Source organism: Dendrobates tinctorius, unplaced genomic scaffold (genome assembly GCF_039654945.1).
Source record: "Dendrobates tinctorius isolate UK_male_01 unplaced genomic scaffold, ASM3965494v1 ptg000138l, whole genome shotgun sequence".
Lineage (NCBI taxonomy): Eukaryota > Metazoa > Chordata > Amphibia > Anura > Dendrobatidae > Dendrobates > Dendrobates tinctorius.
Window position 1 is genome coordinate 5200179 of NW_027361806.1, and position 24568 is coordinate 5224746.

Here is a 24568-nt window from a genome sequence, read left to right on the forward strand (position 1 = left end):
CTTGTCCTGCTTGAAAGGTGCAGGTGCGAGAGGCCAGACTTTATAAACAAATGTGAACAGCTCTTTGGAGTGTCCAAGTGTGGGCTCACTTGTCAAATGGCACGGTGGGAGGAAGGAGGACCAGGGTGAGGATTATGTTGTCCAGAATCACAGATACTGAATCATGTGGAAGACAGGGTGGTGCTGGCAAAGTAACTGGAAGCATTATCTGCTATCCATTCAGCAACCTTTTCACACTAGTCTGGCTTCAAGAGTGGTATTCTGCACCCCCCCCACAAAGGGGGCCAGGAAGACAAATCACATTGTGTGTTTGTTGTGCTCCCGCAGCAGACAGTTGCACCTTGCCATGACCTCGGCACTCATGATCACATCCTCGTTTCAGTTTCTTACCACGCGCCTTGCCCATTTTAAATTACGTATGATATATCCCTGTTGAGAAAACTTTGCAGGATTAGTATTGCAAAAAAATTTGCCCTCCTCAGATGGATTTGTTTCACTGCTTGCGCTATACAGCGACGCTATTGTAACCAAGTGCTCCTAATAGCAGTATAAATATTGATTATAATTAGTCCTAAGGGAGTGGAGTTAAAAGAACTATAAATGGTGTCCAATCCCTGCCTATGAGCATCTAAAACTCTGTCCCTAGTTCAGCAGCACCTCTCCCTGCTCTACTGGTTTCCAGGGTACAAAAAAACAAAAAACAAAAGGGGGGGATTTCTCCAAGCTCAACCTAGATGAATGCAAGTCACAGCAGTTTCTGCAACAAATCTGCAGTGTCTGAATATGTTGTGGTGCAAGATAACAGCTTAAAGCAAGTTCTGCCTCCACCCATCGTTCAGAGTTATCAGGTCTCATGTGATGACGACCCACAAAAAGGAATGCCAAGGTGGCCAATTTTCCTGGGCATTGGTATTGAACATAGCACACAAAATGAACAACCCTGCAGTAATTCTTTTGGACCATAAAACAGTTACAAGTTTAAATGAATAGAATAAAAAATTATGTATATATCTTTTTTTACCAAATTTTATTTGCATAATATTCCTGCCATTGCTAAAGTGGCTTTATCAGCAACATGTGGCGCTGGCTAGGATAATTCTGCCATCTAGTGTTGGAATATCAGACTACATGTTATATTTATCGATTAATAACTTTAAAACTTTATGCATCTGTGTAAAGTACAATGGAAAATATTCATATACTGAATGAGTAAAATTAAGTTTTTGGATTTCTGCCCTGGATTGTGCGGTAGTGCAAGTGCTAACGGAAGACAAGCAACATCATGAAGTGAAGGGCTCATTAACATAACACCCCGATTGTCCTGAACCTTCACAAGAATATTCAGGTCACTTCTTGCTTTCTAAAATGATCCAGTTGATTAAAACTCTCACAGTATGATTCTGGGGGTGGAAAAGCAGTCAGGACGACACAAGGAACATAGGCCGTCTCTGTGCAGTGACCTGTATCCGTGCCAAGTCTACCCAATCCCATCAGCGGAGAGAGAAGTCATTGTCCGCTCCCCTCACCAATGCCAGCTTCTTAAAGGGGCACTAATATAAATATATATAAATTCTCAATTATTAAAAAGAAATAATGAAGGAAGAATTAGATCTAAATCAATTAACCTACCTTCATTTTGTTTCAGGACCCCCCCTCTCTCAATTTTTTTTTTTTTTTTATGGGGGAGGGGTGAGAAAGATTGAGAGATGGATATTACAGCATATCCCTCTTATTATTAATAATAAAATAACTGAACAACGCCGGTCTTGATGAATCGGGCCAAAGGTGAACCACGTTTTCACAAACATTCAGGTGTCTGGACACAGGGAAATGATGAAGTAAGGAGATCGCATTAGCGAGTAATATTTTTTTATTTAAATACCACATATAGTCAAATAATATCCAGACACAATAGCTGCACGCCACACAAGTTTATTGCTAAAATTAATGCTCTACTTTGCTGTATAATTTAATTTTAGTTTAAAAAAAAAAATTTACACAAAAAAAAAAAAAAGTTAACAGGGATCAATGCCGCAGAAGACAGCACAAGGCTAGCAAGCGATCTCGGTTATACACCAAGAAAGGGCTAAGAGTCCAGAGATTCCTTGCTACAGACGCCACGTCTACTCCATGCCGGTGACTTCCAGACGTGCTCCCTCTTCTGTGTAAGACGGTAACGCTTGAGCTTATAAGTTTAACTCGCAACCTTCTTATATGGTCACTACAGGACTAGCCACTAAAAAAAAGAAAAATGAATGTCCGGCTACTGCTTACTCCCAGAGGGACTAGGTAGCTATTCTTACAAAACATTTCTTTATAAATAAGCTTTTTTAAATTAGAGGCCATGGAGTTCGAGTGTGCTGGAAGCAGAGTCCCTTTTTTTCCCCCTCAATGTGGTTACTGATATTTTAACGCAAAACTCAGTATTTAAAACAAAAGGAAAAAAAAAAAAAAAAATACTATCAAAAAGTGTGAAGTATCCCATGATGATGATTATACCCAGAGATTAATTTCTAGATATATTCACGTATGCAAAATAATACAGACGAAGAACAAAGGGAGGGTTGCATTAAAAAATATAAATATGGGCACTCGCAATCTTGCTCCAACCTTAAATTTTGAGAGAGATGATTACAGATACAATCTCCACCTTCAGACTGGCTGAAAAATCTGGTGGCTCTGTAGGAGATGGGGTGGGGGGCTAGGAGATTGCAATGGGATGTCTGTATGTATGAAATTCTGAAAATAAGTTCCTGCGTCTGCTTTCAGCACAGCGGCCGCACGTTCTCTACTGACAGCAACTCAGGTTTTGATCATTTCAGAACAGACGTTTAGCTGCAAGATGAGAGGTAGACACTAAGCGGGTCAGAAAAGGCCGTTTAACCCCTCCGTAATATTGTAACCGTTGCTCGAAATCCCTAGAGACGGCACAGATTGCCTTCATCAGTGAAAACCTAGTTCTTTCCATGTGAAGACCAGTCCACAGTCTCAGCTTTAAATATAAAAAAAACAAAAAAAAAAAACCACATCCCACCCAACAAGTCCAGCTTCCTAATACAAAAATGTATCAAAACAAAAGATGAATCAGGAAGAAGGACATAATGTGACAGCGGAGTCTCCGAAGAGGGTCAGGCTTTTCATAGAAAGTCACTTGATTTGGACTCCCGAGGGGGGGGGGCAAAATGGCATCAGGGTTGAAGAGGGGATTGTATCTCTAGGATTAGAGACTTCTGGTAACACTTATGGGTGCATGTCCTGACAAGTTCCCACAGGCTTCAGGAGACTTTGTGGATCCTAATGAAAAGCAGGGCACCAGATAACCAATTCATCCATTATGTCTTGCCAAGTTTCAATTCAAAAACCATATTCCAAAGTGAAAAATATCACAGAACAGAAGACAAAGTCCAAAGTGAACGAGACAGTTGGCCGGGGGGGGGGATTTTGTACTGCCCTTTTATTCCAGTATGGCAGATTAAGGGGTAAAGGCAGCATAGGCAAAAAGCCTCACTCCATGATGGATCCATACAGATCTGGTTCAATGTAGTCCTCCCGGTACCTGGAGTTGATGACTCGCTGTCGTTTCACTTCTGGAGTCACATCCTTTTCTGCAAAGATTTCTGTAAAGCGCATGTCAGACGCCACAGACTGCAGGGAAATTATAAAATATAAATTAGTAACATGATGCAAGTGATTATTCTCTCAGCTTCTTAAGGAAAACTCTACCCACAACACCAAGTCTTTACCAAGTAGCATCCGGCAGTGCGGACAACGGCCCAACCAAGATTTTCATGCTGAAGTGTCACCTTTATACTAACATTGTCAATGCGGGGGGAATATTATACAATCTGCCTTCTCTTATGACCCTGGGGGCTTCCCGATTTATGGCACATATCTATTTACCCAGAGTGGGATGTAGAGGGGATTTAGAAAATGACATGTACTGACCAGACGAGTCTTTACTTTCTTTGGTAACTCTTCGTCAAGTGTATACACATCGTCTCTCTTTGCGGCAACGTGAGAGCCGTCTTCAAATTCAATCTTCAAAGGAAAAAAAAAAATCAAACAAAAAAACTGTAAAAATTGTAGCCAGCCGCAAGGAAACAATAAGGAATGTTTTCTACCAGGTCCCTCTGCACTCACCTGATACATCTGAATGGTGTGCGATGCAACAAACTTGGCACCATAGATGAGTCCGTCTGTCCAGTGGACTTGCACGGTTTCCCCTCCGGGTGGTGGGCCCAGCTTAAGGCAGTCGCGGCTCTGTCGAAAATAAATAAGAAAAAAAAAAATTGAATATGGAGCTAAAGAGCATGAGCAGCATGGAGGTTACATCAGTCATTATTACCAAATACAAGAATGGACAATTCTAGAAGAAAAAAATAAAAATGGGCGTGGTCACAAGATGGGGTCATGTTCAGATCGCTGGACACTACAAGACTGCGTACATGTAATTTTTCAGTTTTAAGAGATTTGTTATAGGTTTAGTGACCTGCACTAAGCTCAGGAAAGGTCACACAATAGTCACAATGCTGTGGGAGACTCAGATGATTTTGGATACAACTAGAATCGGTTCAGTGATCGCTTATACGTCATTACCGACATGTGGTATAATGTTTTGTATGTGATCACAGAAGAAAGTGCCTAAACTGTACACGTTATTTTATTTCAGCCCTTCGCAAGACAGCCACCTCCAACACTCACCACAATGTCTTCTGGATAAAGATTGTCACTGAAGGAGCCGTCGTCGAAATTGACCTCATAAAAAGTCTCCTTTGTCAGCTTGATCACCTCACACTGATAGTAGCGGCCATTCTTGTGCTTACCAATCACAAGTTGCCCTGGCACGATGTCCTGGCGAGAGTCTTTGTCCTGAAGTTAGATGAAGTAACAAGTGTCAGTCACACCGTAGATACTTTACAGAGATAATAAAAGCAAGAACCAAGCACGACAGATGAACATGGGTGTGTAGAGTTCTCTGGGACCCCCGACCTTTCCCAGGAACTGGGAAAAAGCATTGATCGATCGTGCACACTACTACTCCATGTTGTTACTCATTTATATAGTGCCATTAATTCCACTCATTTTTATGGTAATGCCGAGGACCAGCAGAGCGCTGGGCCCGGCTGTCTCCGGTAGTTCTATTAATAACAAATGGAGCAACAATATGCATGATCAACCACAGCTCCATTCACACGGGGCTCTTCAAGGGCCCGGTTTTTGGGACCAGTGGTGGTCCTATAGATCGAAAAGTCATTCCCCATTCCATTAATAGGGAATATCTTCCAAGTTTAGTACAATCCCTTTACAAAAGTTAAGAATTCTACCCAAAAGGAAGACAATAAATAAACAAAGGCTTAAAAACCTCCTAGTGCATTAGCTAGTGCCATGTATATGTACATACACAAATATTTATGTGCAAAGCAGACTAGGGGAATACAATGTATGTATTACCTCATTTTGGGACGGCTTATGTCTGAAGCAAGTTATAAACACCACGAATGGCCAGTCGTCAGGCTGCATCATCACTCCAGCAGCTTGGGCGCAGGTGGCATGGAATGAGGTGGGGCATCGACCATGAGAACACTGGACACAGCAACCTGCCACCCTCTTTCTCCTCTTCTTGCAGAAAGCGCATTTCTAAAAATACAATCGGATCACAAAAGATCAGAGTGTTGTTCTGGACCAGGTACACCAAAAAAAAAAAAAAAATAATTGTTATGTGAACAAAGCCTTCAATAAAATGCCAGGATAACGGTCCTAATGGAAACGTACCAGTCTGAACCTCATCAAGGGAATTTTGCTGATGTCTACTGGACGCCTCTCTACAATATTCACAAATTTCGCTTCTGCCACTGCCACGGCACACATCACATGCACCCACCTAGTGTCAAGACAAAAATAACCTAATTAGCATTAAACAAGAACAATGTACTAATACCATACAGCTATCCATCACCCTGATAATATACCAATGTGTGGCTTACTAGTCACCCAAGGCAGAAGCAAAAATCTGAGTGAATTGGTAAAAGGAGATGGGAACATACCGGTTATCATTGGCTTTCTGTAAGGCTCCTCCACGTAGAAAGCAGAGGCAGCAATCCTAAAAGAGACCAAATGTCATTACATAGTACGATAAGGAAAAACCCCAGCATCATAGATCAAAAAGGACAGAGATCCACCGTACAGGGCGAATCACCTTACCTCAGACATGGCATTTTCTTCACATCTGGAACATACCCAGCCTTCTACCGCTTTATCTTTAGAGACTCCATAGCAACCTAGTTAAATAAAATAAAGGTTACACCTCGCAGATAAGACAACATTAACAATTACCAATAACTGAGTGAGACGTCCCAAACAATGAGCAGTCTGTAAAAAGCAGCAAGAATCCGCAAGAGGCGACTACACAACTAACTAGGGTCTAATGAGTGAACCTCATTCCCGAATGAAGACCCTCGCAATTACCCCATTTTGCCTTCAGCGGCAGTGGAATGGTCACATTAGGACATATCGAAACAGCAATATTAGTTTCAAGATCGCAGTTCATAAAAAAAAAAAAAATTGATCATCAACAGCAAGAGCCCACTATTGAGCCCATGTAATCAAGTGTCTGTCACTGTCCCAGTACTGCATTGATCTACGGATGTTAACATGATCACTGTTTTGGCCATAACAGACTGGCATGTGCATGAATACAGGAGTCAAAGTGGCACTTACTGGCGTGAACGCACACGTGGCAGTTTCTACAGGTTATGAGCAGACTGGTCCCGTCATCCTCCAGGTAAGGAACAGACAGGTTGAGATCAGAGTTGCTGTTGGTGGTGGTGAAGCACATCTCCGGGATAAGTGGCTTAGTCTTGAGTTGAAATCCGATGGGAGTGTCAGTCTTGTTCGGTTCTGCACGCTCAGACTGGTGGATAAAAGAAACACGTTATAGATTTACGGTGTTCCAACACATTCTAATACTAAAACTAAAAGCCCCCATACTCAGACTAAGGTTGGCCGAAACCTTCAATATTGGGGAGGGTTTTGCCAACAATAATGTTTATGGGGAGATCGGCTTACTGATGGCCAGGGGAGATGTTGATAGGGCTTGTTTGATTATAGATCAGACTGCTGATCACATTGTTCTTAACAGCCGATATGTCAGCTGGCGGCTTACTGAAAAAACACAAGTGCACCTGGCCAAGCAAGCACTCCTCTATGGGAGAGTCAGCTGAGATGGCCAAAGCATCATTCATCCAACAGCCATCGAATGCGTATTGCCAGCTAAAGTTTCTTGAGTAACCAAGTCAAAGCTCTTTCTTATTACATCAATGCAGGTGATTTATAAAAAAAACAAAAAAAACAAAACAAAAAAAAACAAAACAAAAAAAAAAAAAAAACACACATGACAATGGTCGCCTATGTGCACTGAGCAATCTAATATAGATCACTGACTTTGGTCTGCCTGTGTATACAAGCAGTTAAATGACCACCAATCTGTAAAAGTTTACCAAATCAGTGGCTGCATTGTGCCGCCAGTCGATCCATCTAAACGGACCTTTAAAAATAACCACTTACAAGTGGTACTTATATTTATTCTGTTAAATATTTTCCAAAACATAACATTTACTTATTACAGACAAGGCTGCGTCCCAACTTCTGGCGTTTACTCACCCGATAGTAAGTCTGGAAAAGCAAGCAGATGGAGCAGTGTGGAGACACCTGAGACATAGCCAGATTGTATTCTTGCTCCACGTGAAAATTTGGGGGTTTGTTCTTCCAGAGCTGAGCGAGCGGTTTTGCCCATGTCTCAGTTTCCACAAATTCTTCATCCATCATTTGCTCAGGCTGGTCTACAGATTACAAAGAAAATAAAAAAAAACAGAGGGAATGAGGAAGCTGCAGCATTAAAGCTAACCTGTCACCAGGTTTGGCCAATATAAGATGGGGCCACCGCCTTTCAGGGCTTATCTACAGCATTCTATAATACTGTAGATAAAGCCCCCCCCCATTCGACCTGAAAGATAAGAAAAATAAGTTTAATAATACTCATCCCGGGGGGTGGGGCGCAGTCCGGTCTGATGGGTGGTAGCAAGTCCGGGTCCGGCGCCTCCCATCATATGATCGCCGCCCTCCTGCTTACTTCATGGCTACCCAGCATCACGGTCCTGCGCAGGTGTACTTATCTGCCCTGTTGAGGGCAGACTAAAGTACTGCAGTGCGCAGGCATCAGGAAGGTTCAGAGAGGCCCAGCGCCTGTGCACTGCAGTACTTTGCTCTGCCCTCAACAAGGCAGATAAGTACGCCTGTGCAGGAGCGCAATGCCAGGGAGCCATGAAGCAAGCAGGAGGGCAGCATCGCAAGAAGATGGGAGGCGCCGGACCCGGACCTGCGACACCCATCAGACCAGACCGCCCAGAAGGAAAGTTATTTTTCAAGTCGTATCGGGGGCTTATCTACAGCATTATAGAATGCTGTAGATAAGCCCTGAAAGTCGGTGGCCGGATCTTATATCGGCCAAACCTGGTGACAGGTTTGCTTTAAAATGTTGCTCATATTGGACTCAAAAACACAAGTATTCAGACACATACCATCTTCACTGCCACTATCCTTCATCACCAGAGGGTGGTAACGTGGAAGCTTGGAGAGAGGTTGTCGACGGCTTTTGGCATTCAAATTCTCCTGAAGGGAGTCCAGATGCTTCCCTGCCACCTGCACATTGAAGAAAACCCCTTTTACTTTGAGACAATGGCACCCCACACCCTGTTGCTAGGTGTCTGTACCCAGTAACTAGTACAAACCATCAAAACACAATCAAATCCTTCCACTTCCTACAGTTGGCTTCTCATGATGCCACATACCTCTTTCAGCGCCTGGGCTGTAAAGCTGCCCATAGCACTGGTTTTCTTCCACATGGCGGTTTTACTCTGCCCTTTGGCATAGCTGTGCATGCTGCGAGACTTCTTAGGGCAAGATCCATGCGGAGCATCATAGTCTGTATCTGATGAATCTGAGCCGTCTTGGGAGGAGGAAAACAAAGAGGAGCTCTCTGCGCTGGTGGAAGGGCTCCCAGGATTAGAAATGGGGGTAGTTGTTCCTGAGGTGGCATAACTTTCAACATTTTTTAGTGTTTCAAACTGCTGTCCGGAAGACCCTAAAATCAGAAAGAAATAAGAATTCACAGTTTTGATTACCTTTTTTCAAACACCTTTGCAAGACATTGACATGTATGAAAGAACTATTCTATATACACTCCCTACACCAGTAGGAATTTCCAGATTAATGCAAATAACCAGTTGAAAGAGATATAGCGTATAGATAGAATTATAGATGACAGAAGGTAAAAGCTAATCTCGCTATTGGAGGAGAGCAAATCGATTTGCAGGACCCTGGTCCGAGTCAGTATGCCATAGGCGCTTGCAAACTGCTTCCTATTTGCCGGTATCTGGATTGGGGGCCTGGAGCGAGGGACCTACAACACAACGTCACACCAGGCCAACTAATCAAAAGAGCAGGCGGGATGCCGACACGCATGAGGCAGTTCGCAGGGCTCCTGTCCAGAGGCCACAGAATAGTGACCTGGCCATTGGACCACAATCCTACTTATTTATTCACTCATCTCTACCTGCTAGTTACCAACAATATAAGTACCACCTAAACAAGGCAGTACATATTAGGAAACTACAGTGAGTAAATAGACGCAGTGGAAAGCACAACCAATTTAACAGCGAAAACTGTTTTATCTGCCACAAAAAAAACAAACAAACCCTGTATTAATTTTTTTTTTGTTTGTAAATAATCACTTGAGTACATTTCCACTGGTTGTTACCTGCTTCAGTGTCATCTTCTACTTTTGGTTCTTCAGCACAGGAGGCCTCTACAACACACTGGTCAGGACAGAGTTCATCCTTGAATTCTTTACTTTGGCTCAGCTCTTTTGGAACCTCCAGACACACCCGGTGACGCTTGGTTCCTATGCGTTGTTTGGTCACGCTGTGGGGGGGGGGGGAATTCAAGAAAGATCGGAAAGTCAACTATAGTGGCCATCTATCTGATGCCAACTTGTCTTTACAGTACAGTGCTATCACATTATTGAAGTGAATGGCATAATTAATATATTTTTTTGGTCTATGGCAGATCTCTGTATTTAAGTAGGCAGCTAAAAAAGGGGTGCATTGTCCACTACTGAACAACCGAAGTTTAATAAATCCGAGCCTCAAATTAAAATAAGTTTTTATCCACCACCATCCTAGTGATTTTAACGTCACTTTTCCTGGTGGTGCAATTATAGTGCTGTGTCATATCACTACTGGGAACACTGCTACAGGAGGAGAGTGTACATAATTTTTATTTTAATTTGAGCCCTGAAGAGATTTTCCAATACGTTAATGAGGTGATAGAACTGGCAAGAGGATTACGTTTTTTGGTACAAAAGGTTTGATAGCTTTATGAAAAAATTGTGCTGGTGTTGAATCTTGTAATGTCAGTGGAAAAAATTACTTTCCTTTAAAGGGGGTTTTGCCCAAAATAATAATAATAATAATAATATATAGAATAGTATAGAATAGCAAAAAAAATGCAAAACATTTTTGATTAAGGAGGAGTTTAATTACTGGGATGCCCATTAACACCAAGAAGAAAGTCCCTGTGTGTATTTGCAGAGAGGACATTAAAGAAGATGTCCACCTTTGGGGACTCTTAATATCATGAATATATATTTTTTTTGTTTAAAGAAATCTTTAATATGTAAAAGGTTAGTCTTGGCAGATTACCAAAACGCAGACTTGTTAATTTCAGGTCAATACCTGTACTTTGGATGAAAGTCAGCAAATGAGCTTATTGTTAACAGACCTTTTCCTTTGATCCGAGTCGGCTTGTAGATCATCAACAAATTCAGCCGCTTCTGGGGTGGGCAGTGAGTGGTCGATGGCATTGAAGTCCTTTCCAGCCTTCCAGAGTTTATATCTCTCAGGTTGGAACTTGCGCACAAAGACGTCCATGGAGATTTTCACCATGTCCTTCCTGCAGGAACACTGCAAACACAATGCCGATAATCAGCTTCCTTAGAAGGTGTCACAAGAACAGCAGTGCTGTGATGTTGTGACCACATTATACCATAAGTACTTGGTGGTGTGAATCAATACATGGCGACACATTTAAATCTACATTATAGGTATCACTTATTTTGCATACGCACCAGAACTGCCTGCTTTCCATACTCAATCCATCTTAAAGTTGCAAAATTGGTTGATTCTGCACAGTTGAATCCATGGTTGAACCCAGCATGGTAAGCATAAGGGAAAGTGATCATGAACTCTCCGGCTTCCTGTGTGATCTGAAGGAAAAAGAGGGAAATTATGAAAAAAAAAAAAACAAAAAACACAAGAAATACGAAACAGACGCTGGACGAGTCTCCTCGCTGATACCTAGCACACAGATTAATTAGGTAATCCTCCCACCTTATCGAAGGGGATGCCATACTTCTTGAGGATAAATGGAGAGATGACAGTCATCTTGTGGCGGAGGAAGGCTTCACAGTTCTGAGCGCTTCCGGGAAAGAATCCTGCATCACAAACACACAGGGAGATGAATGAAATGAGCAAGTGCAGACACATGGCTTCCAAATCACAGAATTACCCACTAGGTCTCCCCAGACAAGTGTGCCTGTGCTAGTATTTGAGTCGCTGGAAAATAAATGATCCCCTCTGATAAAGCACCTGGTCCCAAAAGACCTGAAGTGCTGAATTATCCATGTAAATTTAGCATCGGGCTCTAATCTCATCATTGACTAGCATATTTTTCCTGTACTCACCTTTGGCCAGCCGCTCCAGCCGTTTGCCATGTTCAGGTGGAATGGTATACCTGGGAAGAGATAATGGGTAAAGTATATAAACACATACCTGACACTTATTAATCGGGCAAGGGTTAGCAGTGCTCACGATACGCACCATGACTTTGGCTCCCCGAAGTGCAAGTAATTGATGCTGTACAGGTCCATGTCCTCTGTATGCCACGCAAATGAGGTTTTCCACATGCCGAAATACAGATATGGAGTGTTGACGCCTTCGATGGTGATGCCGCTCTCCCTCTCCACCACATCCAAGATGGTGTTCAGGTGGCCGATATTAAACTCAGTCACATGCTGGATGCACAAAACGAATAATAAACGGAGATGTCTACAATGCTATTCTGAACCTTTCCTTCTCACCTGCCCCCCCCATTGTATGCCCCCTTTCGATTTAACAATACTGCCCCCTCAGTGTCTCTCCCATCAGCTATGGACTCATTTATTACCTTGTCATACAGGGATCCATTCACATCTGCTCCATAAATTGGAGCATTGAAGGTCAAGTTCTTCCAATATTTGCGCTCCAGATCTTCAAAATCAGCATAACGAGGAGTACAATATCTGCAGAAAAAAAGCAAGATTATAAGTATCCGGACCTTCAGAGCTAAAGAAACCAATCAGGATAACTAGAGGCAAGTGATTAGAGTCAAGAATACCACCCCAGGCTAGCAGAAAAATAAAATATATTATATACAACTGTACTAAGCAGAATAGAGAGTGCAGCTCTGGAGTATACTAGAGGAAGTAACTCAGGATCAGTATAGGATAAGAAATGTAACACAGTGACTATACCAGCAGAATAGTGAGTGCAGCTCTGGAGAAAAACACACTGTTTCTGAGTTACAGGCTATGGGTGCAAAGAGACTATGCAGGCCACTCAATGCAAGTCGGAAATATCAGGGCTGTGGAGTCGGAGTCGTGGAGTCGGTGCTCATTTTGGTGGAGTCAGAGTCGGAGTTGGAGTCGGTATAAAATGGACCGACTCCTAAAATATATAATAAATTGGGTACAGTAATTCAATGCAGGATTTGCTGAATATTTTTTCATAGGAGTTTGGGAAAGTTATGAAATGTCCTATAAATGGCCGTTATATTCCTGATCTAAGGCTACATTCACACACAGCGTTTTTCCTGTGTTTTTGGAGGATACGTTTTTCAGCTGCAAAAGCTGATCATCTTTTTAAAAAACTGCATCACCTGAAAGGTTTTTGAGCTCATAGATAATATTTTCAATAGCAAAAGCAGATTAGAAATCTGCTCTATCCATATCTGTCTATCCATATGGTATCTGTACCAAAAAGAATGAAAACCGGGTAGTACACCAATATATATTCTGTTCTATCTAAATATCTTGATTATTGGATCATAAAAATGATTAAATGTCTGAGGTTCACATTGTACTACAATAAATTTATCACTTAAATATAAGCAATATGTGTGGGAGTCGGAGTCGTGGAGTCGGAGTTGGTGTAAGGGAAATTGAGGAGTCGGAGTCGCAGGTTTGGCTTACCGACTCCACAGCCCTGGGAAATATATTAAATATTTGATCCGGACTTACAACATGTATGCGAATAGTGATATATGCAACGTTTGCTAGCTACTTACTTGTCGCTGTTTGCAATCCTCCTGAAATCTTTTACAGTCATCGGTTTCTTCTGTATGTTGTATTGTGTGAAAAGTCCTGACTGCCCAGTGACCACTTGCTGAATGGGTGCTGGAATCACCAGGTCATCAAGGTCATCGTAACAAACTCGAGGCTTCCATTCCTTTGGAGGAACCACCTAAAATAGAAGTTACAAGTGACTGCAGCTGTCACAATACTCCTGGTTTGATTCACAGACGAAGCAGACAGCCAGAATACAGAAGTCACCACAGCAGGGTAATGATTACTTTTTAGGTGTTAATTTTTATTTATTTTTTTTTAAAGCAGGACTATAGTATGCAACATAAGCAGCAGTGTGCATGACACCCACATTCTGAAGAGACAAGGTAGGTGTCATGAAAGGCTTAGGTTGTTAATCTGCTCCCTATGCTTTACACTGCAGCTCATCTATATTAAGACAGTCCCAATCAGTGACTGCAACTTAGCTGTAATGTCAACTATTTCTTAGATTTCAGACTACCATCTGTAGACTCTGAAAATTAGGGTACGGCTCTATCTCTCCCAAAACTTTGCACTGCAATACACTGCAGAAATGCTGCAGTGTCTAGGCACAAGCTCATAAGAAAGTCAGGGATGAATTGCAAGACTGCTCCAGCACTCTTACCTTGGCCAAGCCTGCACGGTGGGCTCCTTGGGATTCAATATATGCTATGTACCGCCTAAAGTCACGGAATTCCTCCATCGTTGGGTAGAAGGTCATGATTCTAGAGCTGGGGTTCGGGCTGTCGTATTCTCCCGCCATCTTGTTGGCGAATTATGCCGAGTAGGCTTTGCAGCGTCTTAAGGCTGAGGAGCAAATAAAAACAATAAGTATACGACACAAAAACAAAAAACAGCCCACTAAAATAGTAACGAAATTGCATTAGTCAGACTATAGCCTATATCATTGCTGTGACAATGCCACACATTAGCTACAATATTTTACTATATATACACACAATGGTTTCTATCTGAGGCTGCAACATACAGCATGGGTGCCAGCTGCATAGTACCGCCTGCAGATACCTCTGCAATTGTAAGAGTTAGGGTGTCTGCACACGTTGCGTTTTTTGCGGCAGATCCGCAGCGGATTTGTTCCTGCGGATCCGCAACAGTTTCCATGCGGCTTACAGTACCATGTAAACCTATGGAAAACCAAATCCGCTGTGCACATGCTGCGGAAAATTCTGCGCAGATTCGCTGCGGTTTATTTTCTGCAGCATGTCACTTTTTTGCGGTACCGCAGCTGCATTTCGTTCCAGGACATACAAATCCTCTCTCTCTCTCTAAAGAACCTGCATCAAATCCGCTGAACTAAAACTAGGAATCCACAGTAATATTTCACCCTGTGGCTTCTGCCAAGAGCTGCAGTTTCTCTGCGGAAAAAAACGCGGCAAAAAACACAACTTGTGAACACACTCTAAGCCACTTAGATGCCGCTGTCAATAAACATAGCGGCAATTATAAACATGGAGGAGATATCAGCCCTGCTATGTTAATGAGTTTAATAATGTGTCAATAAGTTTATTTTAATCTTTCGATTTTTTTTTAACCCCTGTAGGAGACTTGATATAATACTGTATACTGCAATATTATAGTATCAGGGATGCAAATAGTATGAAGGAAGAAAAAAAAAATTATTTTATTACAATACATATTTACAATGCAAAAAAAAGTCAAATGAGATTTTGTGAATTATCCAAACCAATAAATTAATCGTTAACCCATACAGTGAATGCAGAATTGAGGCAAATATAAAAACAAAGATTTGCAGTTATACGGTCATGCCACTCTCCCTCAAAAAAAGTAACAAAAATATCAGAAAGTCATAGACACCCCATCAATATTTATCATGCTTTGCTTATATAGCACAGCACTTTACAGATATCATCATTGTCCCCATTGGGCCTCACAACCTTCACTCCCTATTAGCATATCTTTGGAGTGTTGGGAGGAAACCCAAGCAAACACAGGAAGAACATAAACTCCTTGCAGATGTGGTCCTTGATGGCATTTGAACCTAGAAACCAGGCAACTGCAAAACAATGCTAATCACCGAGCCCCTAAATACAGTGCAGTGCTAACCACCGAGCCACTATACACAGTACTAACCACTGAGCAAATGTGCTGTCTAATGAAAACTACTTCTGCACCCACAAAAAAAATCCAAAAGAAAAACCATACTAATATTTATATACAAGTTTTCATAAAAAAAAAAAAGTCAGTAGCATTTTAAGGCCATCGTAAAAGCCCCCCCCCCAGTGAAATAAACCCCCATGTAGATAACCGAACCAACCGGTAGCACAAGATCACTTATCACAGTGAACAAACCACCTCGCCGTAAAAATGGCGGCGTTCCAGGTTTTTGGGTTTATCCCCCCAAGTCCATCCCATTGGAATTCCCCCCCACAATTTTCTCAATATACGGGGGATGTGAATGAAGCCATATTGAATCACACCTCACCCTAACCTGGGCTGGGGAGTCGGAGCCGTGGAGTGGGAGGTTTGGCTTACTGACCCCACAGCACTGACCCTAACTCTCCTCTTACAGCTCCAGCAACAGAAAAACTACAACAAAGTTCTGTCTCCATGAAGAAGAGGGGATAAATAAACCAATATTCGCCCCCTGAGGGGAGAGGAGGCCTGGGCAGCCCGGGCCTGTGCTCCTCAGCCTCCATGGACGTCGCACTGACAGGAGGAGCACGTATGACGCAAGTCTGCCAGGGGGACTACATCGCCCAGCATGCCGCTTCTCTAGGATTGGCTGAGGAATCCTTAGCTCCAGCCACTCCCGAGGACAAAAGCTGTGATTGACATCCACTTCCGGATGTACCGTCAGAAGGAGGCGGGCTATAAACATTTTCTTAGACTATGATTGGCTAATGAGCTGTGGACCGGAAGCCAAGAATAGGGAAACGTGCGCAGCTCTCCTATTGGCTGAGGCCGGGATCAATCTCTCGGGCTTAACCAGGAGCTGTCGCCCTGTGATGGGCGACAACAACGACTGAGGGGAGAGCGGTAGAGGCGCCGGTACTGACCTGTGGGGGGCGCGTTGCCTGACGATGCAGATCCAGACTTGATATTTTTTTTCTCCCCTCTAAGCCCCTAACAGAGCAAGCGAGTGAGCAGGTGAGGCCCCGATGTGACCCCTGCGGCTGGTCCCGGCCAGTGTCTCGGTGTTTCTCACAGATAACAGCAGAATCACCGGGAGCTGCTTCCTCCGTCGTCTTTCGTTTTCTCCCTACTGCGCTTGCGCACTGCTCTCAAAGCTAGCCTAAAGCAGGCGGCCAATAAGACAAGCAGAGAAGTCCTCTTCTGAGGTGAGGGAGCTGCTGATAGGCTGTGACGCACAAACGGTTGGAACCTCTAGTCCAATCACAGAAGGGCCGAGTGTTCCAGCCGTCGAATCAGATACAAGAGGGGGTGTGGTCAAGACAGGCTGAGGCGAGCGGTCTGCGGCGGCTGTTGTGTCTGCGCTCGGATGTGTCACAATGGAGACGACGCAACGAAGTGTGAGGAAAATCAGTGTGCGGGGCGGCGTGTAGGGTGTGACACCTCTGTGTGTTCGGGTCTCCTCACGGGACGCTCCTGCTGTTATTCCGCACGGTTTGCGCGGTTTTCTATGGGACTTGCCAGTTTAGAAATTTTCTGAGGTAAAGTGGGCGTGGTCAGCGGCCTCTGCTGTAGTGATGGTGCGTGTGGTGGGATATTCGCGCAGGACGGACCCTCCAGAAACGCCCCAGCGTGTTCTTAAAAAAAAAAAAAAAGCGCGTATTACTTGCCCTCGCCGAGTCCAGTGCTGACGTTAGATCGATGGCGCTGCAGCCAATCGCTGAGCTATGGAATACTATGCTCGTTGATTGGCTGCAGCCGCCGCTGACGAGACACAGCAATGGACCTGGGGAGGGTGAGCAAAGGGTCGCTTCACGCATCCTGACCTGCTAATATGATAGCATAGATACCCGCAGTGTAAAGCATGGGGGGGATCGCGGTGGAGATCTTTCTTCCCCGGCCTACAGACTGTTGAACCGTCGCCCTTCTGACATATTTAGGGCTATAATGTAACTAGTATTTGGGCATAATTTATCCCATAGACCATTCGTCTCTCTACATCACACCCGACTATGTCAGATACCTCACACCACCTCTTGTCTTTGGTCTTGTTAAGTCATTAAAGGAACCTGTCATCTGAAAAAAACACTATTAACTTACAACCATGGGGTTAAAGGGGTTGTCTGGTCAAAACCGATAAATCTGCGGTCACTCCGTGTTACTGCAGACTTATGAATCCCCTCCTAGCACAGGCCCACTGGCCAGGAGTAGGTATAACTCATACACACCCTTCGTTCCCCAGTCTGAAACCAGCAAAATAGAATGAATGCAGACTTATTGGTTTTGACCGGACAACCCCTTTAATCTGCAGGTTAATAGCGTTGTGACCCTGCCCAGTGCTGACACTTAGATCTCCACTGCACAGGGAGATAATGAGCTTTATCACCCCCTGGTAGTGTTTGGTTTTCAGTCATAAAGTCGGCTCCTGGGAGAGTGTATTGAGAGTTGGGGCTATAACTGGCACTGACTGACAGCAGCTCATCGTTAGATGAAAAAGCTCCAAGTATTATGTTTAAAAAAAACTTTCTATCGTTAGGGGATTCACTCACATACTTTTTCTTTTCAGTCATATGGTTCCGAAGTAGTCCAAGCGAATCCATCAAATCCTCCGTGAAAGGCCTACGGAGTCTTGTTCTGACGCTCCATAGTCGTTGCAAACCGCCACTTCTGGGTAGCGCTGTGTAAGACCCGTTGGCTGTGAACAGCTGTGACATCAGTAACGTTACCCCTCATCTGAGTCATTGGGTCGTGCTGCCCTGGCTACACACTAATTATATTTTGCATGGATATCTAACTATATGTTTGCACATCTTTATCACATAAACATTCATATTTATTCTGGTACGTATCACAAAGATGTCATCCCTGTGCGGATCGTATTGTCCGTCCGTGTTGCTGGGAAAAAACAGACATGTCTATGTGTGGGACATGAGCGCAGCTCCATAGATTATAATGGGTGTGCGTGTGTCTGTGGTACATGTGAAATCCGATGCCACACATAGCGAAAACATGGATGTGTGAATGGGGCCTTAGATGGGGTAGACAGCTGCTGCAAAGAGAGTAGCTATGACTTTGGAGGTTGTTACAGGTCTAGATTAAAATCAAGACACCAGATAAACCCCTTGCCAACATCCTCAGTACATGTATGGTTCAAGTCGGTAGTGGGTGTATGGAGCGGGCTCATGGGGTTAGTTTAAGGCCCCGTCACACTAAGCGACTCACAAGCGATCCCGACACCGATATGAAGGTGTCAGGATCGCTGGTAAGTCGCTATGTGATCGCTGGTGAGCTGTCACACAGACAGCTTCACCAGCGATCAGCACAGCGATGCCGAGCGCCCGGCATCGCTGGCTATCGCTGTAGAAAATAGTATCAAAATAAAAAATATAGTTATTCTCACCTTCCGACGTCCCGTTTAGCCATCCCGCCTCAATCCACGCTCCGGTCCCAGTGATCCTTTGCACGAATCACTGGGATCACTGGGACCGGAGCGTGGAGAGAGGCAGGATGGCTGAACGGGACATCGGAAGGTGAGAATAACTATATTTTTTTATTTTTTTTATTATTTTTTTACACCTGATCGCTGGTCTCCCGCTGTCACACACAGCGATGCGTGCTGGCCAGCGGGAGACCAGCGACCAAAGAAATGTCCAGAGGTTTCTTGCAGCGATCAGCGATACTGGCAGGGGGGCCGCTCGCTGATCGCTGTCACACACCGCGATCTCGCTGGTGAGATCGCTGTTACGTCACAAAAGTTGTGACTCGGCAGCGATCTCGCTACCGAGATTGCTTAGTGAGACGGGGCCTTTACCCATACCCGGCAAGTATTGGCTGGGTGTTACAGCTAGGATATGCCTCTAACAAACTTGGGTGTCACTACGTGCCACCCGCAATTATTAACCTGTCAAATGTTGCTAACACTTAACAGTGGCTTTTAGTACACGTCTGCAGGAGGGGTGAATCATCCTATGTGCCCATCAGAGTACCCATGACATGATTGCGGGTCGCCAAAGGGGTTGCTATGATAGCCGTGGAAGGTGGGTGTTATAAAAGGCTTAAGCTGTTAATCTGCTCCCTATGCTTTACACTGCAGCTCATCTATATGACAGTCCCAATCAGTGACTGCAATTCATCTGTAATGGCAACTATTTCTTAGATTTCAGACTACCATCTGTAGACTCTGAAAATCAGGGTACTGCTCTATCTCTCCCAAAACTTTGCACTGCAATATGCTGCAGTGTCTAGGCACAAGCTCATAAGAAAGTCAGAGATGAATTGCAAGACTGCTCCAGCCTTCTTACCTTGGCCATGCCTGCGAGGTGGACTCCTTGGGATTCAATATATGCTATATACCTCCTAAAGTCACGGAATTCCTCCATTGTTAGGTAGAAGGTCATGATTCTGGAGCTGGGGTTTGGGCTGTCGTATTTTTTTACCAAAAAAGCGTAAAAAAAAGCATAAGTTCAAATGGCCCTCTTTCCCCCCATTAGAAACAAAATAAAATGCACGTATGTGGTATCGCCACAACCAGAAAAGTCTGATCCATCAAAATATAAAAATAATTAACTCGATTTGCAGACACTGTAAACAGAAGAAAATTTAAAAACTCCCAAATTGCATTTTTTCATAACTGCAATAGCAAAAAATCTGTAACAAGCGATCAAAATATATCTATCCCAAAATGGTGTCAATAAAAATGTCACTGTAATCGTACTGATAAGGAGAATCCTATTGCAAGATCATTTTTACCACATTGTTTACGCCATAAAAGACATTCTCAAAACACAATATCTAAATTGTGAGTGGGGGGGTTCTGCAATTTCACTGCTCTTGGAATTTTTATCCCGTTTTCAAGTACACAAATAGGTAAAATGAATGGTGTCATTGAAAAATAGAGTTACCAAAGAGAAAATATAGTTACCAAAGAGAAACTCTTCACATAGGTCTCAAGTCAGTGTCTCCTTGGTATCTTGGGTATAGCTTGGTGCCTCTTTATGCTCCTTTGGTGTGGCTGTCATATTTCCTTGGATTGCCCTCTCCCCAAACTATTCTTATGTCTTTTATACTCATGGTAGCTACTGTTATCTGTTCTCCCCTTACCAGGAGACACACTGTCTGGTCATCTTGATACTGTAAATAACTTGATTTTCAAGTTGGACTTCCCAGGTCAAACAGTATGCAAAAATAATTAAATAATGGTGTGGACTACTATCTGGTATTGTTTTACAGATTGGAGATGCAGAGTACAGGCCTATTGTTCTCACTCCTATTTAGCATTTTAAACAAATACCATACCTGTTGAGCCATTGACTTTTTGGTGTGAGACTGTGTATAAATACTAAGAATTTAACATACTAAAGAAGTGCAACTAAACTAAAGACATTTGCAACCAAACCCATGAATTTGTCATTAATCCTTCTAATTAAATATAGTACTATGCAAAAGTTTAGGCAGGTGTGGAAAAAATGCTACAAAGTTGGAATGCTAGCAAAGTTAGAAGTTCATTTTTTTTTTTTTTTAAACAATTCACAAAATACAAAGTGATTGAACAAAAGACAAATCTAAAGCACATCATTATTTGGAGTGACCAGTCTTTTGCATTCAAAACAACCATAATTCGCCTACCCTTTTTCCCCGAAAATAAGACACCGTCTTATATTAATTTTTGCTCCGAAAGTTGCACCATGTCTTATTTTCGGGGGGGGGGGGGGATGGTTTATTTTCATGAGAAACATTCCAGCGCGCTCTACCCTTACATAAGGAACGTTCTGTAGCGTAAAACCAGTAGTCAGACATATAGACCGTTCAGGAGACAACAAATCAAGGTAACACACTACGGTACGGTACTGTAATTGCCTGACTCCCACACAGGGCCACAAAACATAAGGGCTCTAAAATGGCTCCCACACACTTTCTGGACACTGTACCGCTACCGTAACAATCACCCACAGCAGTTCCTTTACCGTAGCAGCCCCATCATCATTTTGCAGCCCCAAATATTCCCATCATCCCATTGCAGCCCTCATCATCCCTTTACAGTCCCCAATACAGCACCCCCATCATTCCATTACAGTACAGTATTGCAGCCTTCCATCATCCCACTGCAGCCCCCGGCATCCCACTGCAGCCTCCTCTTATCACAGTATCCCACTGCAGCCTCCCATGTGTGTACCGTACACACACCCATACACACAAACACTTTCTTACTGGTTTCCTCCGCGGTGCTGCTTTCAGTGCTTTAGTGGTGCAGGAGCCCTGGGCCAATCACAGCCCAGGAACAATCAGAGGCTATGGATGATGTCAGCTAGCCCATGGTTCCTGCGCTGTGATTGGCGTAGGGCTCATGGGCGGAGATCGGCACACCGCTCCGAGGCTGTGATTAATTCCTGCGAACAGCGCGGCTGCAGTGGCGGGCACCGGACAGCGGGAGCGAGACACAACTGCATGCCCCATGCACAGAACAAGGTATGCCTTATTTTCGGGGGGGTGCTTTATATTAGCAGGCACAGTGCTCCCCCCTAGCATGCCTTACTTTCGGGGGGCGCCCTATTTACGGGGAAACAGGGTAGGTATCCTTGCACACAGGTTTTGAGAGAACATGGCAGATTGTTCCAAACTTCTTTTCTGAATGTATGGTTGTACACATCCTTCTGACTATGTAATCCCAGACAGCCTTAACCCCTTAACGACCAGGGGTATTTTTGGTTTTGCATTTTCATTTTTCCCTCCCCTTCTTCCCAGAGCCATAACTTTTTTTATTTTTTCATCAATATGGCCATGTGAGGGCTTGTTTTTTTGCGGGACAAGTTGTCCTTTTTAACGACACCATTGTTTTTACCATTTCGTGTACTACAAAATGGTAAAAAAAATTCCAAGTGTGGTGAAATTGCAAAAAAAGGGCAACCCCACGCTTGTTTCTTGCTTTGCCTTTTTGCTAGGTTCACTAAATGCTAAAATTGACCTGCCATTATGATTCTACAGGTCATTACGAGTTCATAGACACTAAACATGTCTAGGTTCTCTTTAATCTAAGTGGTGAAAAAAAATTCCAGTCTGTTAAAAGAAAAAAGCGCCATCTTCCGATACCCGTTGCGTCTCAGTTTTTTTGATCTCTGGTTGGGTGAGGGCTTATTTTTTGCGCACCGAGCTGACGTTTTTAACGATACCACTTTTGTGCAGATACATTCTTTTGATCGCCCGTTATTGCATTTTAATGTCACAGTGACCAAAAAACGTAATTCTGGTGTTTTGATTTCTTTTTTTCTCGCTACGCCGTTTAGTTATCGGGTTAATCCTTTTTGGTTTTTTTTCTTTGTGTTTTTTTATTGATCGGGCGATTCTGAACGCGGCGATACCTAATATGTGTATGTGTGACTTTTTTTTTTATTTTGAATGGGGCAAAAGGGGGGTGATTTAAACTTTTTTAGTTTTTTTTCATATTTTTGAAAACTTTTTTTTTTTTTTTAACTTTTGGCATGCTTCAATAGCCTCCATGGAAAACTAGAAGCTGCCATAGCACGATCGGCTCTGCTACATATAGGCAATGCACAGATCGCCTATATGTAGCAGAAATACAGCATTGCTATGAGCGACGGCCACCGGGTGGCGCTCATGGCAATCGGGTATCAACAACCATAGAGGTCTCCAGGAGTTTGACAGCTGCGTTTAACTAGTTAATAGGCGCAGGTGAATTGCGATTCCACCTGCGCCTATTGCGGGCACATGTCAGCTGTTCAAAACAGCTGACATGACCCAACTTTGATGCGGGCTTACCGCCGGAGCCCTCATCAAAGCGGGGGAGACGTCCAATGACAGACTGCCCGTCATTGGACGTTAAAGGGAACCTGTCACCCCCCCAGGGCGTTTTTCAGTTAAAGAGCCACCTTCAGCAGCACTAAGGCTGCATTCTGTGAAGGTGGCTCTTCTTTTTCTGACCCCTAGTAACGCTGAAATATCGACTTTTATAAATAGCTTCTCATACCTGTAATGTGTCCCATAGGTATGATGTGTCCCCCTGTATCAGCCGCCTACCATCCGTCCATCATGCCTGTCCTGCGTCTCGGCGCCGCCCACCATCTGTCCATCATGATGCCCCTGTTCATCGCTGCATCCTCCTGTTTTGAATGTCGGTGCCTGCGCTGTGATAAGAGTTCTCAGGCATGCGCAGAGAACCGCCATCAGGCTATTGCGCCTGCGTGTTGTGGAGGCCCCAGATCCCGCCCCGCAGTGTGTTATGTATTCACACTGCGGGGCTGGGGCCTCCGCAACACGCAGGCGCAATAGCCTGATGTCGGTTCTTGGGCAGCGCGCACTGCGCATGCCCGAGAACTCTTGTCACAGTGCCGGCAGGACTGCGCACTGCAGGACTCTGCTTTGCCCTCAGCAGGGCAGGGCAGAGCAGTGCGCCTGCGCAGGAGCCACAACAGGAAGGAAAGGGGACGGCATCGTATGAAGATGGGATGCGCTGGACCACACTGCAACATCCGTTGGACTGGACTGGACGCCGGGGTGAGTATAATCTAACTTTTTTTTTTTTCTTATCTTTCAGGTTACATGGGGGCTTATCTACAGCATTACAGAATGCTGTAGATAAGCCCCTGATGGCGGTGCCGGCAGCTCATTTTCGAAAAAAGGGGTGACACATTCCCTTTAAGGTTGAAGCTAGACTTTAAGTCCATCTAGTTCAACCCATAGCCTAACATGTTGATCCAGAGGAAGGCAAAACAAACCCCATGCGGCAAACACTAAGCTCTGCATTGGGGGAAAGAAATTCCTTCCCGACTCCACATACGGCAATCAGACTAGTTCCCTGGATCAACGCCCTATTAAGGAATCTAGTATATATACCCTGTAACATTATACTTTTCAAGAAAGACATCTAGTCCCTTCTTAAATTTTACTAGTGATAGTGAATCACTCATTACAATATCATACGGCAGAGAGTTCCATAGTCTCGCTGCTCTTACAGTTAACAATCTGCGT

The 24568-nt window shown here is 43.8% G+C and overlaps 1 protein-coding gene and 1 long non-coding RNA gene across 6 annotated transcripts in view; one reads left to right on the forward strand and one right to left on the reverse strand.

The window, feature by feature from the left end:
• Positions 1-1852: 1852 nt before the first annotated feature.
• KDM4A (lysine demethylase 4A) lies at positions 1853-16709 on the reverse strand. Of its 5 annotated transcripts, XM_073544498.1 has the most exons (23): positions 16513-16709; positions 14100-14281; positions 13438-13613; positions 12280-12394; positions 11934-12127; positions 11798-11847; positions 11445-11548; positions 11183-11320; positions 10837-11018; positions 9815-9978; positions 8847-9139; positions 8577-8697; positions 7660-7838; positions 6718-6910; positions 6202-6278; positions 6045-6100; positions 5773-5881; positions 5452-5637; positions 4702-4869; positions 4141-4260; positions 3946-4038; positions 3557-3645; positions 1853-2236 (listed from the first exon to the last, which is right to left on the reverse strand). In XM_073544498.1, the coding sequence occupies exons 2-23, from the start codon at positions 14235-14237 to the stop codon at positions 2230-2232; spliced, it is 2952 nt and encodes a 983-aa protein (XP_073400599.1). In that variant the 5' UTR covers positions 14238-14281; positions 16513-16709; the 3' UTR covers positions 1853-2229. The 5 variants fall into 5 exon arrangements, with proteins under 5 accessions (XP_073400599.1, XP_073400594.1, XP_073400598.1 ...); XM_073544493.1 differs by having other exon boundaries at positions 1853-3645; positions 16513-16708; XM_073544497.1 differs by lacking the exon at positions 16513-16709 and adding an exon at positions 15993-16137 and having other exon boundaries at positions 1853-3645.
• Positions 16710-16901: 192 nt separating this feature from the next.
• Positions 16902-24568, forward strand: part of LOC141048676 (uncharacterized) — a 63202-nt gene continuing 55535 nt past the window's right edge. The window contains exon 1 of the long non-coding RNA XR_012220109.1: positions 16902-16986. This is a non-coding gene — a long non-coding RNA (uncharacterized lncRNA). The remainder of the gene's footprint in view (positions 16987-24568) is intronic.

Coding starts and splice junctions, on each gene's coding strand:
- KDM4A (XM_073544493.1), bottom strand. CDS start 14,237: ATGGCGGGAGAATACGACAGCCCGAACCCCAGCTCTAGAATCATGACC. Junction 12,395..13,437: donor AGGATTGCAAACAGCGACAA/GTAAGTAGCTAG, acceptor TTTTTTCTGCAG/ATATTGTACTCCTCGTTATG. Junction 11,019..11,182: donor ATGGAAAGCAGGCAGTTCTG/GTGCGTATGCAA, acceptor TTGTGTTTGCAG/TGTTCCTGCAGGAAGGACAT.